The sequence below is a fragment of the Rutidosis leptorrhynchoides genome, chromosome 1, assembly GCF_046630445.1.
Source record: "Rutidosis leptorrhynchoides isolate AG116_Rl617_1_P2 chromosome 1, CSIRO_AGI_Rlap_v1, whole genome shotgun sequence".
In the NCBI taxonomy this organism is placed as follows: domain Eukaryota; kingdom Viridiplantae; phylum Streptophyta; class Magnoliopsida; order Asterales; family Asteraceae; genus Rutidosis; species Rutidosis leptorrhynchoides.
In genome coordinates this window covers 66,201,679-66,220,399 of record NC_092333.1, presented here as the reverse complement: position 1 = coordinate 66,220,399, position 18,721 = coordinate 66,201,679, and the positions used below count along the sequence as shown (strand labels likewise).

The 18,721-nt window shown below is 29.5% G+C and overlaps 1 protein-coding gene across 3 annotated transcripts; it reads left to right on the top strand.

Annotated features, from left to right (window-relative positions):
* Positions 1–380: 380 nt before the first annotated feature.
* LOC139861172 (protein LPA3) lies at positions 381–4,283 on the top strand. 3 transcript variants are annotated; one of them, XM_071849479.1, is made up of 10 exons: positions 381–535; positions 635–820; positions 1,650–1,697; positions 1,772–1,859; positions 1,974–2,074; positions 2,161–2,353; positions 2,433–2,531; positions 2,891–3,008; positions 3,411–3,541; positions 4,032–4,283. In XM_071849479.1, exons 1-9 carry the CDS (start codon positions 479–481, stop codon positions 3,535–3,537), a joined length of 1,017 nt encoding a protein of 338 aa, XP_071705580.1. In that variant the 5' UTR covers positions 381–478; the 3' UTR covers positions 3,538–3,541; positions 4,032–4,283. The 3 variants fall into 3 exon arrangements, with proteins under 3 accessions (XP_071705580.1, XP_071705589.1, XP_071705572.1); XM_071849488.1 differs by having other exon boundaries at positions 382–535; positions 1,801–1,840; positions 3,895–4,283; XM_071849471.1 differs by having other exon boundaries at positions 382–535; positions 3,895–4,283.
* The last annotated feature ends 14,438 nt before the right edge of the window (positions 4,284–18,721 follow it).

Here is an 18,721-nt window from a genome sequence, read left to right as displayed (position 1 = left end):
ATGAAATTATGATATATATACAATTCGGGTTATACCCATAATTTTGATGATTTACTTATTTAATAACAAAATTTTTGAATTCAAATATAATTTTATTATGTAAAAAATACATTATGGTGCAATACGGTTAAATTGATGCGGTTATTCCTTATTTTTAAAATCTAATCGTAAATTTCGGTTAATCTAAAAATGCTAATCACATTCGCTATTATATGATCGGTTTTATTAATTCAGTTCGATTTTAACAGTTAACTCAATTACGATTTGATTAATACGAGTATGATTTTTTTTGCTGAGCCCTAACCAGGACCACAACTCACAAACCCAAACAAGTCTCCGAATGTTGGAAGCTGAATCACAACTCGCAAGTAAACAGCACGTGATTATTATCCGGTTTAAGATCGAACCCGGTTCAGCAAGGGTTAATAGCCTTTCTCTCTCTGCCACACCATCTGATCTGATTTCACTTGGTTTCAAAATGCCGTTATCCACTTTACCAATTGCTCCCTCTGTTTTACAACATCAACAACAGCAGGTGGTAATTTGCAATAATTTGCAATTTGTATTTTATTTATATCATCTTAATCTTACTATTAATCATAACTAAACTCTAGAATGCTACTGTAATTTGCAGGTAAAGCTGAATACTATTATTAAATTTGGAGGTACAAGAAGAGTAGTGGTGAATTATAATTATAATAAAATTGGACAGAAAAATGTTAAGTTTTCTGTTAAGTCACTTTCTTCCGGTGATGCCGGAACTTCTTCCGTTCAATTTGATGTTCCGTTTCCCGGTGATTATTATGAACTTCTTGATCAGGTTAGGTTTTATTGTTTTAACAAGAGTGTTTTATTTATTTTACTGTATACTTTTTTTTGTTATTTATATATAGTTTATTTAACCACTCTTATCCATGACACCAGTCATACAACCATGTTGCTGCCAGCGCCAACTCAACAACTTGTTCATATCACTTAACCCATCACACCCATCACACGCATTCATGACATACACCTTTACTATAAAATGGACCCATCAAAATTAATTAATTAATACAATGTACAACTTTTAATGGGTAATGTACAACAAAAAATTGCAAATGCTCCGTCTTTGAATATGCCCAACAATGACATATTGAAGTACGGTCATTGGAAGAAGCTCCAATGGAGCTTGCTAACTCTGATGGTGAAATTTTATATTTTTGACTATGGGATTACTAATACTATATACCATGACTTATGCTGTAACTTACTAGACACATAAAGTAGCCAGCTTTTGTAAACTTTTGAGATTTGTGAACTGTATAGAGATATCGTATTCAATTCTTATCGGCATAAAATTATTATAACTTGGATACATAATTGTTTGATTTCTCAAAGTAAAATGCATAATGTTGATGAATGACCAACATGCCATTGGCCTAGCGGTATCGTGGTGCCCTTTCAACCGCAAGGTCGTGGGTTCAAGTCCTAGGATGGACAAACGTGTATATACTCTTGATATGTGGTGAGGGTGTGCGAGTATTAGCCTTTCAGAAAAATACAAATTTATAATATTGATGAAAAGATCTGAATTGTTTTCTGTTTTCTTTATTTGTGTTTACCCTTTTTATAGATTAGTTTGCTAATTCTCTAACTGTGAGTAACAGGCAAAAGCAGCAACTCAAAGTGCTTTAAAGGATGGAATTCAGTTGATGGTGAGTTACTTTTTTACGTTTTATGTTTTATAAATGCAAGATGCAAAACTACATAATGCATATAATTCCTTTAGAGTTTGTACTCCACAACTTTCAACCGCAGGAGATTGAGTTTCCAACTGCTGGGCTGGATTCCGTGCCAGGTTTTTTCTTATCATTTTTGTAAACAAATACATTTCCTCAAAATATAATCCACTTTATTTCTTCAATTTTATAAGTTTTCACATTTACCGAATCTGCAACATGCTCGTTATAGTTGGCTTCTATGCATGTTAGGTGACGGTGAAGGTGGAATTGAAATGACTGGAAGTATGCAATTGATGCGTGAATTTTGTGACATCCTTATAATACCAGAAAAGGCTACACGAACCAGAATAGTAGGATTAAAACGAATCACCGTAATTTTGTATAAATTTCATGTTATTTTATGATATATTTATAACTGATGCATCGATACTTGCAGTTTTTCCCAGAAGCTAATGAAGTTCAATTTGCAAGAAAATCAGTATTTGGAGGTGCTTCTTTTAAGCTGGATTACTTAACAAAGCCATCATTCTTTCAAGATTTTGGTTTTGTTGAAGCGGTTAAAATGGTTGATCGTGTTAAGGAAGATGATGAACTATTTATAGTTGGCTATCCGTATTTCAATGTCGACGGTATTTTCTAGCTTTTATTTTATAGTTTAAACTTAACTCGTTACGTGTTTGATGAAGTATTTTTAATTTTGCAAAACAGAAATGCTTGTTGTGGATGAGCTTTATAGGGAAGCAGTGGCAGCCACTGCTAGGCAGATGATTATATTCAATGGGGAACTTGATCGTATTAGATCTGGATGTATCCTTCCGTGATTCACTTTAAAGGGTCAAAATGGGTGGGTCTGATTGGCTGTTTGAAGGGTCAAAATGGGCACGGCTGAGCGACCTATAAAAGTAATAACTTTCTATGAAAAACCAATGCATTAGTTGTTATGATTCAAAAAGTTATCTAAAAATAAAGATTTAATAGGATAAATGAATTAAATATAGATTTGGTCAACTTTCAACCCATTTTACCAGTTTCCGTTGCAGTTAAGTTATTTGATCCAAACCGTAATCGATCCAATCCATTCAGATGTATATGGGTCAAAATTGCCACCAAACTTTTGAGACACTGAATTCGGTGAACATCTGATCCTCCTTGATATAAAAATATAGATTATCCATCATTTTTCTATCCAAAACTTGCTGCCCTTTCAAAGACACTTTTTCCCAAAATGGAAACTGTATATTACATCCATAATTTCAAAGGCCGCAACGGTGGAACTCTTTTCAGGTTTGTAGCTATTGCTCTTTACCATTTAGTCACAGCAATAATTTGTCAATAATCTTACCCTACTTCTTGTAAAACATTCAATCCATTAAATTGCCGATCAGCTTCGTTAACCAACATATCCAGTCCGCTGTTGCAAACGAACCATCGTTCTTGTGAATATCATAAAAAGTTATTACCTTTACATGAATTAGTGACTTTGGAAAAACTACTTGTTACATTGTTAATTTGTGCTCTTTCATCCGCGCATACAATCCATAGATTGTTGTTACATTATGTCGTGTTTTTTCCTTTATTTTTACTAATAACAACGATTTGTTAACGTCTAGCTACCAAATGTTATTCTATGGTTCTTGATGCATTATTATTTAATTCCAACCTTTCTAAATTGTACAATCCAATTAGGTGTTACCCAGGTCCATGGAAGGTGCTTAGAAGATTGGGAAGTAGATATGTTTGTGTGCATCAACAGGATGAGATGCCAACCCTCAAGGAGGTTGCATTGGATATTCTTCCCTCAGCTTCAAAATGATCTGGTAAGTAATTACTAACAGATATTAAAACAGAGTTTAGAGGATGCAAATTTTTTTTTTTTTTTTTTTTTTTTTTTTTGTGGGTGGGGGGGGGGGGGGGGGGGGGGTCATTTGGGTTAAATAACATGTCATAAAGGGTACTTTTTGGCATGGACACATTGTCCCATAACACTTGGTTGTCCAATCTGTTCATCTGTTCCTTAGAGATAAAATACAACCTAAATAATCTGTTCATTTGTAAATGGGTAAAAATTACCACCTTTAGTAGAAGAATCTTTGTTTGAAAACTCAAAAGTTTTGAATGATTTATTATACGTTCTTTTAGTATTTACGGCTGTAATTCTTGTCTTGTCCAGGTTTCACCTTCAAGGTTAAAACTTCCAGCAAGTCTATACTCTAGATTCAAGAAGTTATATTTTTGTATATGAACGCTTACACATATGTTATAGAGGCTGCTGTTTTCTTAGGCCTTTTCGATGTTGGTTGATTACAGATGCAGAAAGTTTTCAACTTTACTGTATATAGTTTTCTGGCGAAAGTCTGCACGAGGATCGTTGGGTGCTACAAGAGTTGCATCGAGATTAAAAACATTCTTCCCGGTCTATTAGGTGCTTCTTGTTGCCACTGCATTTTTTAGTTCGAGTTGTGCTTTTTTTGCTATGTTGATTTTCTTTACATTTTGTTTTCCTTTTGGTACACACCCATGTGTATTTTCTGTATATTAAACTACTCACCAATTTGTTTTTGGCATTGTTCACTAGAAAAGTAGCAGAAACAACAGATAAAATTGGCTTACGTCACATACAATAAGACCAGCCATACTTCATTCATTTGGTTTTCTGCATGACTAAGGGCTTGTTTCAAATGACTTAATGGGCTTAATGTTCTAGAAATTTTATTCGGTCATCAACTATGGTGTTTACTTGTGACTTAATTCAATACGAAGGATTGAGTTAAGGGATTTTCACCAAGTTACAAAAGGGCCAAAGGGGTGTCCTCCAACTTCAAACTATCCTCTCTTTAATCTTAATTCCAACCCAAAATCAAAACTTCCTTTCATAAACCTACATCAATACGTCGAAAAAAAATTGGCAACCGAGTTCATTGGACCGGAGACTTTGCTATAACAGTGTGAAATACTCCGGACAAGTAGAAGGTTAGGACACTCTGACTTCGCAGAAACGTGTTCGAGTGAAGCTCCAACTCCACTTGGTACCCACCGCCGCCACCAGAAGCAAAACAGTTGTGACACTAAAGTTGAACAGACGTGCATCACCGATCATCCGTAAATCACTATCGAATTTAACACATAACCCTTTATATAACTAAAATAGTATTAGTAATGCCGAGTTAGCATACTTCACATTTATATTTTGAGAAATAATAAAAAATCTTATGTTGCGTCTTTATAATTCCTCAAAAAGAATTAGAAATTCGATACATGGTAATTCCCCCATCACATACCACTTCAGAGCACTCTCAACGGGCTTGGCCCTGAGCCCGTACTCAGTCCCGCTCTCGAGGACATTGTTAGCATTGGTGTGCCCTCACCTTGCCCTCAAGCTTGTCCTCCAATTTCGCCCTGCAATTTTTTTTGGCAAAACATAATCGAGCACGAGAGAATGCTTGCCTTCATCTTTGTGCAATATTTATTTGTAACCATAATTTATTTATTTAATTTTGGTGAGTTATGTGATGGGGATGAAGTATGATTTGAGAGTGGTATGTAATGGAAATAAAATGATAAGGAAATAGAGAGAAAATGCTGATGTGACGGCGTGTGCAGGAGAGAAAAGGCGTCATGGTTGGAATTGGTCTCACATGATTCACTAAAATTTTACATAAATTTATTAAATTTTAATATTTTAATTATTTAATTAATTTTATTCTTTTGAAAGATTTTACAAAATAATCTTTCCAAAAGATTTAGAGAAATCACTACCATTATATAATTAAATAAGATCACATCAGTATATAAAATATTAATCAAATTGGATGCATATCTAAACCGAAGATGTGCATTTAATGAAAATATATATTTTATTTAATAATATTACCATACTTTTTTTTTTTTTTTTTTTGCCAAAAAAACGAAAACTTTATAATAATTCTCTATTTCGGGAAGAGAGAAAGAAAACAAGATACAAATAGAAACAGAAAACAACCCAAACAACAAAACCCGAGCAAACGCTAGCTAAACCCGAGTCTCGTCGAGAACTAACGAATAACACCGCCTACAACACAAGAATTGGAAAAAAAAAACATAAAGCCAACCAAGCTAACGACAAAGGCCTCTACTAACTACCACCGTTGTTGTTGTCGACGTCATTGCCCGCACTTGCCTTGAACGAAAAGGTCGACCCATTTCCGAACCTGTCATCGATGGAAGTTCCCGCCGATAGGGGATTCAAACCGCCTTTCTTAAACTGGTAAAAAGAACCCCCTTTTTCTAACGTGCGTCCCGAACCCGATCTCACATAAGACGACTTACAAACCCCGTCTTCTTGAGTATCATTGAAGGTTTTTTGAATTGCAACACCCATTTCATCATCATCATTGTTGTCTTGAAAACAATAATATTAACTAACAATTGCCATCTGCTTTTCACTTATAAACTCATATTTATTTATTTTTTATTTACATATCCGATTAAAAAAATCATTTTATATGACTGTGCTTTGTCTTTTCCATTTGACTTTGTGCCCAACGAAATGGGCCTAGTCATTCAAAAATCAAACACATTAGGTAACTAAAATTAAGTGACACTAACTGAAATAAAAATATCTATTGTATCATTTAGAGTTAAAATTATCTATTAATCACTAAGCATTTTAATATTATTTTAGTACCATAATTAAATTATTTCAACAACAATTATCAAATATCATTAGTGTTTATATTTATTTATTTTTTAGACAAAATTACCCATATCATCCCTGTATTTTTTACTTTTTGCCTGTTTCATCCCTGTATTTTATTTTCTGCATTTTTCATCCTTAAAAGCATTTTAAAGTCCCAATTTCATCCCTCACCCTAACCAAAGTTAATTGAGTCCGTTAAAGCTATTCACAAGGACTATCCACGTAATATTTTTAAAACTTCTTATTGTTGATCTTGATATACTCCACGTAATCTTTGGCTCGCCGATCACGCATCGCTGGTGTATCAGATAACATCAGGTAACTGTCCCTTTCGGATTTCTTCACCGAAATTAACCGATAGTAAAACTTATCGCATAATTCTTGTTTTATCAACGTTGTTTATATGTTCACAGTTAGGTTTTCACAATTTCACTATACAGATTAATTCTATTACACCTATCAATCAAATAGATGTAAAATTGCCCGACTCTGTATTGTTGTGATGATCATTTTATGATTAACGTAACTAATTTGAAGTCCGGAATATTATCGTACATTTGGAATTTGTTGTAGATGCTGATTTTTATCATTGTGATTGTAGATTTTTGGCGTTAAAGAAGAAAAGATGTTGAGGATAATTAAACAAAAAGTCAGTGCCAGAGGCTTATCATCCGGTAAGACAAAAGCTCTTACTATCATTTTAGCATCAGAACCAGATTGCTAGTGTATAAATTCTTTTAATACGGTTTATGTCTTTTTTGAATTTTTTTTTAAAAACACAATTTATTATGGTGGTTTTGGTGATTACAAGCACAGGTTAAGTCCTATTGCATCAACTATTAGATATTTTTCTTCTGCAATTAAAGAGGTAATATTCTGTATAAATTAATTCAGTATCTAAATAATTCATCTTGGATGGACCGTGTATAATGTATACACTAATGTGTTGTTATAGGATAAGTTTGGCTTTTGCTTATGGGTGATATTAGGTTTTACAGAAGTTGTTATTTAGTCGTACCAAATTTAAGGGATTGATTTTTGTAATTTAATTAGTTAAAGATTACGTGAATAGTCCCTGTAAATAGTTTTAACGGACTCAATTAACTTTCGTTAGGGTGGGGGATGAAATTGGGACTTTCAAATGTTTTTAAGGATGAAAAATGCAGAAAATAAAATACAAGGATGAAACAAGCAAAAAGTGAAAAATACAGGGACAAAATGGACAATTTTGTCTATTTTTTATTTACCTATCCGACTAAAAAAATCATTTTATATGACCGTGCTTTGTCTTTTTCATTTGACTTTGTGCCCAACGAAGTGGGCCTAGTCATTCAAAAATCAAACAAATTAGGTAACTAAATTAAGTGACACTAAATGAAATAAAAGTATCTGTTGGATCATTTAGAGTTAAAATTATCTGTTAATCACTAAACATATTATTTTAATACCATAATTAAATTATTTCAACAATAATTATCAAATATCATTAGTGTTTATTAGTGTTTGACACAACAATGTAAATGTCATCATATGTATTTCTACACTAATATACGAGTATATAAAAGTTCATCGCATCATTGATAACTTTAGCTAGTTATCATTTAAAATCAAACAAACTAGGTAAGTATAAAATTAAGTAACGCTAACTGAAATAAAAATATATGTTGAATCATATAGAGTTAAATTATCTGTTAATCACTAAGCATATTAATATTCTTTCGATACCATAATTAAATTATTTCAAAACAATTATCAAATATCATTGGTGTTTGACACAATAATGTAAATGTCATCATATGTATTTATACACTAATAAATATACTAGTATATAAAAGTTCATCTCATCATTGTTAACTTGTATAACACACAAGTTAAAAATGTGTCAAATAAATTAAGTGATTCCCATCGATCTCATATTCGAGAGAAATCATATATATTAAAGAGGAGAGGTCATAAATAGTATTATGGTCACATCGTGTTGATGTCATTATAATGTCATTATTTTACACTATTATTACATTTTTTTTTAACTTTTTAATATAAAATCTAGCTTTCCTCATTTCTTTTAATTTTCTTCCTAATTTTTTTTATTTATATCAAATTTTAGAGACATTAAGTTAATGTTAATTACCTTTTTCACTTTTAATGTTTTTGATTTTGTTTGTTTATGTTCTTCGATGTTTAGTAAAATTTATTTAATATCTTTATCTCTCACTCACACACTCTCTCTCTCTCTCTATATATATATATGAGGTATAACTGTACAAGGGGGAAGTGACATGCAGGGGAAATAATTTTTTTTTTATTATTTTTGTTTTTTTAAAATTTTTTCCACAAACATTATGATTATATGAACATTTAAAAAAGACACTTTGTGAAAAATGTTATTATTTATACTTAGAAAACACTCGAAGAAATAATATTCATCGTGATAAATGTTATTTCTTCGAGCGTTATATGGGCAAAATAATAAGATTTATCACCAAGTATCTTTTTTAAATGTTCATATTTTTACGTTATCTTAATGCTTGTGATAAAAAAAATTCAAAAAAAAGAAAAAAAAAATTTACATTCTCTTCCCCTTAAAAAAATGTTCCTCACTTGATCATATATATTAGTTACGGGACAACCATGGACACTCAAATGGCTGTCCTCCTCTCCAACTCAACATAGAAACTTGTTCCCATCCTCCACGTGTTAATATCGTTGGTTGTCCTTGGTTTTTTTACCATACGTTTACGTTTGATACGTGGGTCGACCTAATCACTACGTAGGTTGACTTGTGGCCCAAAGGTTTCTCTGCACAATCTTGTCTTAATTATAATGAAACCTTTAACCATTTTGTAAAGCTTGGAATCATTAACATCGTTTTTAATGAAAGGACCCGTCCTAATCCATCTGGACGAATACATTACATTCGGTTACATCGCGAGTTACTTGACCTCTATATGATATATTTTACAAACATTGCATTCGTTTTTCAAAAGACAAACTTTCTTTACATCGATAGTTGACGGCATGCATACCATTTTATAATAAATCCAAACTATAAATGACTTAGTAATAATCTTGATGAACTCAACGACTCGAATGTAACGTCTTTTGAAATCTGTCATGAATGACTCCAAGTAATATCTCTAAAATGAGCAAATGCACAGCGAAAGATTTCTTTCATACCTGAGAATAATCATGCTTTCAAGTGTCAACCAAAAGGTTGGTGAGTTCATTAGTTTATCATAAATAATTATTTCATAATTTTAATAGACCACAAGATTTCATTTTCAGTTCTCATAAATATACGTCTCATGCATAGAGACAAAAATAATCATTCATATGAATTAAACACCTGGTAACCGACATTAACAAGATGCATATAAGAATATCCCCTATCATTCCGGGAAATCCTTCGGACATGATAAAAACGAATTCGAAGTACTAAAGCATCCGGTACTTTGGATGGGGTTCGTTAGGCCCAATAGATCTATATTTAGGATTCGCGTCAATTAGTAGATCGGTTTACTAATTCTTAGGTTACCAAGCAAAAGGGGCATATTCGGCTTCGATCATTCAACCATATAATGTAGTTTCGATTACTTGTGTCTATTTCGTAAAACATTTATAAAAGCGCATGTATTCTCAGTCCCAAAAATATATATTGCAAAAGCATTTAAAAGGGGAGTAATGAAACTCACAATACTGTATTTTGTAGTAAAAATACATATGACGACTTTGAACAATGCAGGGTTGGCCTCGGATTCACGAACCTATACCATTCGTATATATATATATATATATATATATATATATATATATATATATATATATATATATATATATATATATATATATATATATATATCAAAACATGTAATCGTATCTGAACGAATTTATTTATTATATCTTTAATTTGTATATTTAGTTTATGTATATATATTTAAAATGGTTAATCTTCATATAGTTATATTAATATATCTATTTTTATGTACGTACTTGTTTAGATGTTATATTTAAAAATCGATAGTTTTTGTTATTTGTATGTATTTATGTAACTAATATTAATAGGTTTGATATATATATTTATGCGAAATTATAATATAATTTTAGTATATACAATAAGTATATTTTATGTATAAAATATTTATCTGTTTTAAAAAGCTAGTTTTTAGTATTAAAAAAAATGACATTAATAATCCTATTACTTCAAAATAATACTTATTTTGATAATAATATTTATAACAATCTTATTATTGATGGTAATCTTAATAAAATACTTTTATTAATGATAATCATAATATTCATAACCTTTAATGATAATAATAATAACATTAGTAATACTTTATAATTATGATTGTGATATTAATACTAATAATAATAATTACTATACTAATAATAATTATAATACTTACAATAACAATAATAATAAGAATCACAATAATAATAAGGATAATAATAATAATAATAATAATAATAATAGTAATAATAATAATAATAATAATAATAATAATAATAATAATAATAATAATAATAATAATAATAATAATAATAATAATAATAATTAATAATAAGGAGACTACCTCACAATGAAGGAGTCCCAAAAAAAAATACAGCTGCCCTCGCCCGGGATCGAACCCACGACCTCTTGAATACTCACAAACACATCAAACCAGTCACGCTATTCTGTTTTTCTGATTAAGTAAGGAACTCAGTAATATTTAATCCATCTTTCTTTCTAACTTCTTTTCTCCTCCTCCTTCTTCACAGGTTAAACGACCCAAATCATCATAGTAATCTTAACAACACTTGCCAATTCGATTTTAGGATTTAATATCCAAAACATAACAATTAATTGAGGGTACTTGGCTTGGAAAAAAAATATAAATGGAAGACCACTGCTTCTGCTCGTCGAAGATAAACAAAAAATTTTTTTTTTGATGATTTTGATTTGTAGGTCGATTTAGATAAAACTTATAACACAAAATATGCTATGAACCTTTTATAGAAACTATCTCAATAATCAATTGAACTTGAAACACAACAGAGAACTCGAATTTTTTTATAAACGAATCGGTTGACTTTTGAAATCAAACTTTGACTCTTCGAATTCGCATTCGATATAATGAATTGGATCATGATATTTTGCAGATAGTTTGTTTAAAAGATTCCTAACATGACTGCGTTATTACTTTTTGAAATTGACTTCGAATTGGAGTTTTTGTGTTTTGGTTTTAAGAACAGGACTGACGGGTTTTTCTTTATCTGTTTCCTTATTTTTTTTCTTCTGTTTTAATCTCCGAGTAATACCAGATATTATATAATGTAAAAGATTGATTGATGTTGTATCAAAAATTGATCAAAGTTGTATTTTAGTGATTATGAATCGACAAGAACAAAAATTGTGACAGGAGCCGAAGAAAAAAAAATCAGAAAGTGATTGATACTGATTCGATTACTTTGTTTATATAATAATAATAATAATAACTATTAAATATAAATACCATATTAATAATAATGTTGAAATAATAAAAATAACAATAATAGAAATACTATTATTATTCATGATAAAAATAACTAATAACATTAATATTAACATTAATAATGATAAAAGTAATAATGATAATAATTAAAAATGATAATTTTTAGTATTCATACTAGTAATGATATTATTGATAAATATAATATTAATAATATGATAATATAGTTAATAACAATGATTATAATAATACTAATAGTAATTATAATATAGCAAATTTACATACAACAATTTCATAATATAAATTTTAATAATACTAATGATACTAATATTTACATTTATATTAATAATAACGAATGTAATAATAATAACATGTCAATTATATTATAACTTGTAATTCTCTATATATATATATATATTTATATATATTTATATATATTTATATATATTACTGTATTTAAATATATCTATTTATATATATATCTGTACACATATATGTATTGTATTTAGTCTCATTAATTATTAAATATACTATAATAATAATACTTCTTATTATTATAAATAATAATAACACTTTATAGTAATATAATGGTAATAATAATTTTATCATTGATAATAATATCTATAAATTTTATAACAATAATATTATTAATAATAATGATAATATTATAATAATTTAAATTCATCATACTTCATATATATATATATATATATATATATATATATATATATATATATATATATATATATATATATATATATATATATATATATATATATATATATATATATATATATATATATATATATATATATATATATATATATATATATAACCACTAATACTTCTTATAGTAATAAGAATAATATTATTGTGGTATTAATTTTTAATATATTAATATGATATGTTATCGTTTATAATTTATATTATGTAATAACTTATATTGGATAGTAATTTCTTATACATTTATATATACATATCTATTTACAAACATTTGTTCGTAAATCGTCGGAATTAGTCAAGGGTCAAATGAATCTATGTAAACAGTTCAAGAATTTTTGAGACTAAACATTACAGACTTTGCTTATCCTTATCGTGTCGAAATCATTTAAAGATTAAGTTTAAATTTAGTCGGAAATTCCCGGGTCGTCACATTACCTACCCGATAAAGAAATTTCGTCCCGAAATTTGAGTGAGGTGGTCATGGCTAACAATAAAAATGTTTTCATGACGAATATGAGTTGATAAATAGATTTTTATCATTATTGAGTAATGTGGATAAAAAAAAATTCGATTATTCGAAGAGTACGAATGAAGCTATCACAAAAGATTGAAATAGGAAAAATAAAGATTCTCCTTAACTTTTGGCAGAGTTAGGGTTGAATTCCGGAATTCAAGGAATTTAAAGGAATTCTTCGAAATCTAAAAGATTTGATTCTTCGGCGAATAAGGAACTTAAGATCTCTATAATTAAATATGGTGATCTGCCTCGATTAATCTATCTGATATTTCCATTATAAATTAAGCTCTTATGTTCTATTATTCTCACAATTCCTATACTTTCTTACTTAGTTCATACATCCAAATGATTGTAAAAATACTTAATCCCGTTCTAATCCTTGATATTTTTCTAATTATCATTTCTGTCATCTTTCTTTTCAATCTTCCACCAGAAAAATCTGTTTACTTCTAATATTACTCTGGGGTGATACTATTCTTAATTATACCGTGTCTTTATATTGCTATTCATATTAATATCCACGGTTTGTAACCTCGGTGTTGTTATTGAGCTTTATACTTTCTCTTATATTTTGAAGCTCTTTGCCTTTCTATTCTCTTCTCGAACTCTAGTAAAGCGAGTAATGATCCAGAATTCGTAAGTATGGAGTTTCGAATGAACTTAATGTTCTAAACGAGAAAGAACGTCATAGCACGATTTGATTTGTCAAATTACCAGAATCATTGCGAATTGAAATATCAAGAATATATTTTCTTGATATATTCAGAAGTTAATCAGAATGAAAGAGTTATGTAACATGACACATGATGACGTTATAGTCTGTGAATCATCGTGTTCCATTTAGAAACTCAGTATGACTTACTGTAATATAATCACGTTGATCAAGTGTCATTATATTATACTAACTCATGCATCAGTTCCCAACATTACTTCAATAACATTCATATTTTAAGTTCGAAAGTTTACAGAATATAGAAACTTACAGTTTCTATATGATGTAACACTGATATCACGAAGAGATTAATGATTTCAGATAAGAATAGTTATGAAAATATCTTCAGAAATATGGAGGATATTTATAATGAAAGATACGATGATATCTTGGAATTTCTAATATCGAAGGATGGTGAAGAAAACTTGTCCGCAAGAGTTTGGAGTCAGAAGCAAGGTATTCGCTAAAGATTTCATCAGAAACAGAATCATCAGGATTCTTAATATACAAGTTTAGTCCTTGTGATTTGTTCAGAGATTCCTTCGTAGTTTGCTCAATCAGTTTTTTTTTCAGTTTCAAACTTTTTCTGAGCTTTGCCAACATACAATTCTTTATCATCAACTTTTGGCTGTTGAGGTCGTTTACAGTTTTTGTTGCTTCATTCAACTTTTCAAAATTCAGAGTATTAATTCGCAGACTGGGTGCTTTTCAGAATTTCAGAATGGAAGATCATAGTTCTAAGAGATAAATGTTATATGGATACATATAGCTGTTGATGTGGAAACGTTGTGAGACTCACAATACAGATTTGCTGATTCTCGATAATTGGTATGGCAATTCTTGTTACAATATGCGAATGAGTACATGATAGGGTTTTAATGAATATAATGATTCTTCAGAAAGTCATAGATCAATGAAGTTGCTGATAAGTTTACTGCTAATGTGGTGGAATATAAAAGGTTCTCCGGTAACAACAAAAGAGCACGCATATATATCAAGATTATAATAAGGTTGTTTCGAACGAAAAATCGAAATTGACTTGTTGGAGCTGTGACAAAACTGGCAATCTCGAACAGGAATTGCAAAGTTATTTTCGGTAATAATAACGCTAAAAGAATTAACACAGCTTTGTGTTAAACGTTTACTCAGTTTCCGAGTATTTTAAGGTGCATAATTGTATGCATAATTCTCTCTTTCAGTAGATGAAGTGCGGTTGATTCATCCTCCCGATTGAGGTGTTTTCAAGAATCATGAAAGGGTTGAATCGCAGATTGTAATCGTCAAGATACAAATGAGGTTTATGATGAAATCAAGTGGCAAACTTGAAGAATTATTTAGTTTCATATGTTATAATCAATATTTTAATTCATTTTAATTGTCCAATGTCATTAGTCCACAGTTGATAGTCCACAGTTAACAGTCCAATAATTCATATATAATTTAATATATAATATTCGAATTAATTAATACGTATCGTGACCCGTGTACATGTCTCAGACTCGATCACAACTCAAACTATATATATTATTGTAGAATCAACCTCAACCATGTATAGCTAACTCCAGCATTACTGCATATAGAGTGTCTATGGTTATTCCAAATAATATATATAGATGCGTCGATATGATATGTCAAAACCTTGTATACGTGTCCCGATATTTAAAGTGCGTAAAATAAATAACAGAAATTAAATGACGATAAATAAAATTGCGAGAATTAAAATTGCGATAAATAAATTGCGATAAATAAATTGCGATACGGAATTAACAGTTAGCTAGGAACAGTTAGCTAGGAACAGTTAGCATGGATTCTTAATAGAATTTCTCATAGTTAATTCGTTTGTTTCTAACAAATTTTATTTTGTCCAATGTTTTCTTCATTATGCCACTTGTTGGATTCTGATAGGTCAAAATTCAAATATGAAATTGAATGAAATTGGTTATTCTGCGGTGAACGGATACGTATATCTGTGGATGTAAGTAGGATAGTAAATGGCTGCTGAATCTGATTCAAAGAATGTACAGTGTAACTTATTAATGTGAAATCTAAATATTTCTAGGGTATTACCGACCCGTTACAATATTTTCATCATTTAATTACAACTTTTATGAAAACATATATACATATATATTTTCTTCAGATGTAATCATGGATTTAATGAGTCAATATGATATTAGACTCATTTGATTTACTGTCAAAACTAGATTACATAATCTCTAAAACATTAGAGATTACATAATCGCTATGTCGAACGAAGATAATTGATATAGAACGATTCGTAGAACGATGATTATATTCGAGGTACAGAATATGATGTTGAGGCATGGATTGTTGATGGTACTGGTGTTGTTATTGATGGTAATGTTGGTGCCGGTGATATTGCTGAAGCTGGTAAATTTTGCCCCATATTCTCCAAATTGATTATTCGAGCGCGAAGTTCATTGACTTCTTATATTATTCCGGAATGATTGTCGATCGGAACGAGCGGATGAATAAGGTTTAGAATCTGAGTTGTGATATAGTCGTGGCGAGATACTCTGGAAATGAGAGAGAAAATGGTGTTTCAAACAGGTTCGCCGGTAAGTGCTTCAGGTTCTTCATCAAGAGGTGAATTCGGTTAGTGGAAGGGATCGCCTTCTGCGCGTCTCTATGAAGACCCGTCCTAATCCATCCGGACGAAGTCCATATCGATTATAAACGTTCACAACAATTGATTTCATCGCGAGGTACTTGACCTCTATATGATACATTTTACAAACATTGCATTCGTTTTTGAAAAGACAATCTTTCATTACATCGAAAGTTGACAGGCATGCATACCATTTCATAATATATCCAACTATACTTGACTTAAAAATAATCTTGATGAACTCGACGACTCGAATGCAACGTCTTTTGAAATATGCCATGAATGACTCCAAGTAATATCTATAACATGAGCAAATGCAAAGCGGAAGATTTCTTAAGTACCTGAGAATAAACATGCTTTAAAGTGTCAACCAAAAGGTTGGTGAGTTCATTAGTTTAACATAAATAATCATTTCATAATTTTAATAGACCACAAGATTTCATATTTCAATTTCTCATAAACATACGTCCCATGCATAGAGACAAAAATATCATTCATATGAATTGAACACCTGGTAACCGACATTCACAATATGCATATAAGAATATCCCCATCATTCCGGGATCCTCCTTCGGACATGATATAAATTTCGAAGTACTAAAGCATCCGGTACTTTGGATGAGGCTTGTTGGGCCCGATAGATCTATCTTTAGAGTTCGCGTCAATTAGGGTTTCTGTTCCCTAATTCTTAGATTACCAGACTTAATAAAAAGGGCATATTCGATTAGATAATCCAACCATAGAATGTAGTTTCGATTACTTGTGTCTATTTCGTAAAGCATTTATAAAAGCAGCGCATGTATTCTCAGTCCCAAAAATATATATTACAAAAGCATTTAAAAAGGGATTAATGAAACTCAAGCGTATAAATATTGTAAAATAGTTAATAAAGCATTTGCATGTATTCTCAGCCCAAAAATGTAATGAGTAAAAAGGTAAATGAAACTCACATACTGTATTTTGTAGTAAAAATACATATAACGACATTGAACAAGCATGGAGTTGGCCTCGGATTCACGAACCTATAACATTTGTGCACTTATTAATATACTTAATTGTAATCGAACCTGTTTATATATATATTAGTAGTTCACTTGATATATTATATATTATCTAGATAAATTTATTATGTTTAATTTATATATCTTATATATCTATTATTTATCATTCATCATAACAAACCTTTATATCAAGATTCATGTATGATAAAATATATGTTTATATATTAGTTTATATATTTTACATATGACTTATTTATAACCATTTTATTAATAAAGATATAATGATATGTATTATTAATTAATTAATGATAAGAATGATAATATTAATGATAGTAATAATAATAATAATAATAATAGTAGTGTTAATTTTTAATAATAATAAAGATAATAACTTTACTAATTTTGATTAAAAAAAATGATAGATTTACTAAAAATATAATAACTTTGGAAATTTTTAATTATAATAATACTTCATTTTAACCATAAAATGATAATAATAATAATAACATTGTTAATACTAATAAGTTTTATCAATAATTTCGAGTTGAACTTCAAACCTTATAACTACAGTTTCTATAACTTAATTTCATAATCATATTCATAATTGTATAGTTATTCATATAATGTATAACTAGTTTTCCAAGTTTTTCCTTAACACCTTTTATTGCTAATCTCATAATATAGTTGTTTTTAATATGTTCGTAACCATAATAATTAATAATAACAATAGTAATACAAAAATAATAATAATACTCATAATAATGAAATTAATAATGTTTATGCTAATAATAATAATAATGATAATAATTTAGACTAGATTAATGTTAATAATTTTAATTATACTACTAATAATAACAATAATCATAATAATAATAATAAATGATAACTAATAATAATAACATTAACTATAATACATATTAATAATAGCAATAATATTAATAATAATATTGGTTTGAAAAACTACCTTCCAAGCCTTCTAAAAAGAAAACGTCCTGAACCAGACTCGAACTAGTGACCTCTCGAATAACCGTCAACGCCTCAAACCAGCTGGGCTGGCTTCCTTTTCTGTATTATTACCCGACTCTTTTATTTAAAACCCGTATTACACTGTTTCCCTTTCTTCTTCTCAATACCAATCGACCAGAAAACAAGATAACAGATTTAAGATTTATTTCAGTCTCGAGACCTCATTGTAAACCATTTGAAATAATTATTTTGTGTGATTTAAACAAACGAAATAAAAAAAATTACATACAGACCTGCTGTATG

Bases quoted from the DNA above. Each gene is read 5' to 3' on its own strand.
- LOC139861172 (XM_071849479.1), top strand. From the start codon at position 479: ATGCCGTTATCCACTTTACCAATTGCTCCCTCTGTTTTACAACATCAA. The intron at 821-1,649 runs GTTAGGTTTTAT...TGTGAGTAACAG, and splicing joins ATTATGAACTTCTTGATCAG to GCAAAAGCAGCAACTCAAAG. The intron at 1,860-1,973 runs GTAAACAAATAC...TATGCATGTTAG, and splicing joins GGTTTTTTCTTATCATTTTT to GTGACGGTGAAGGTGGAATT.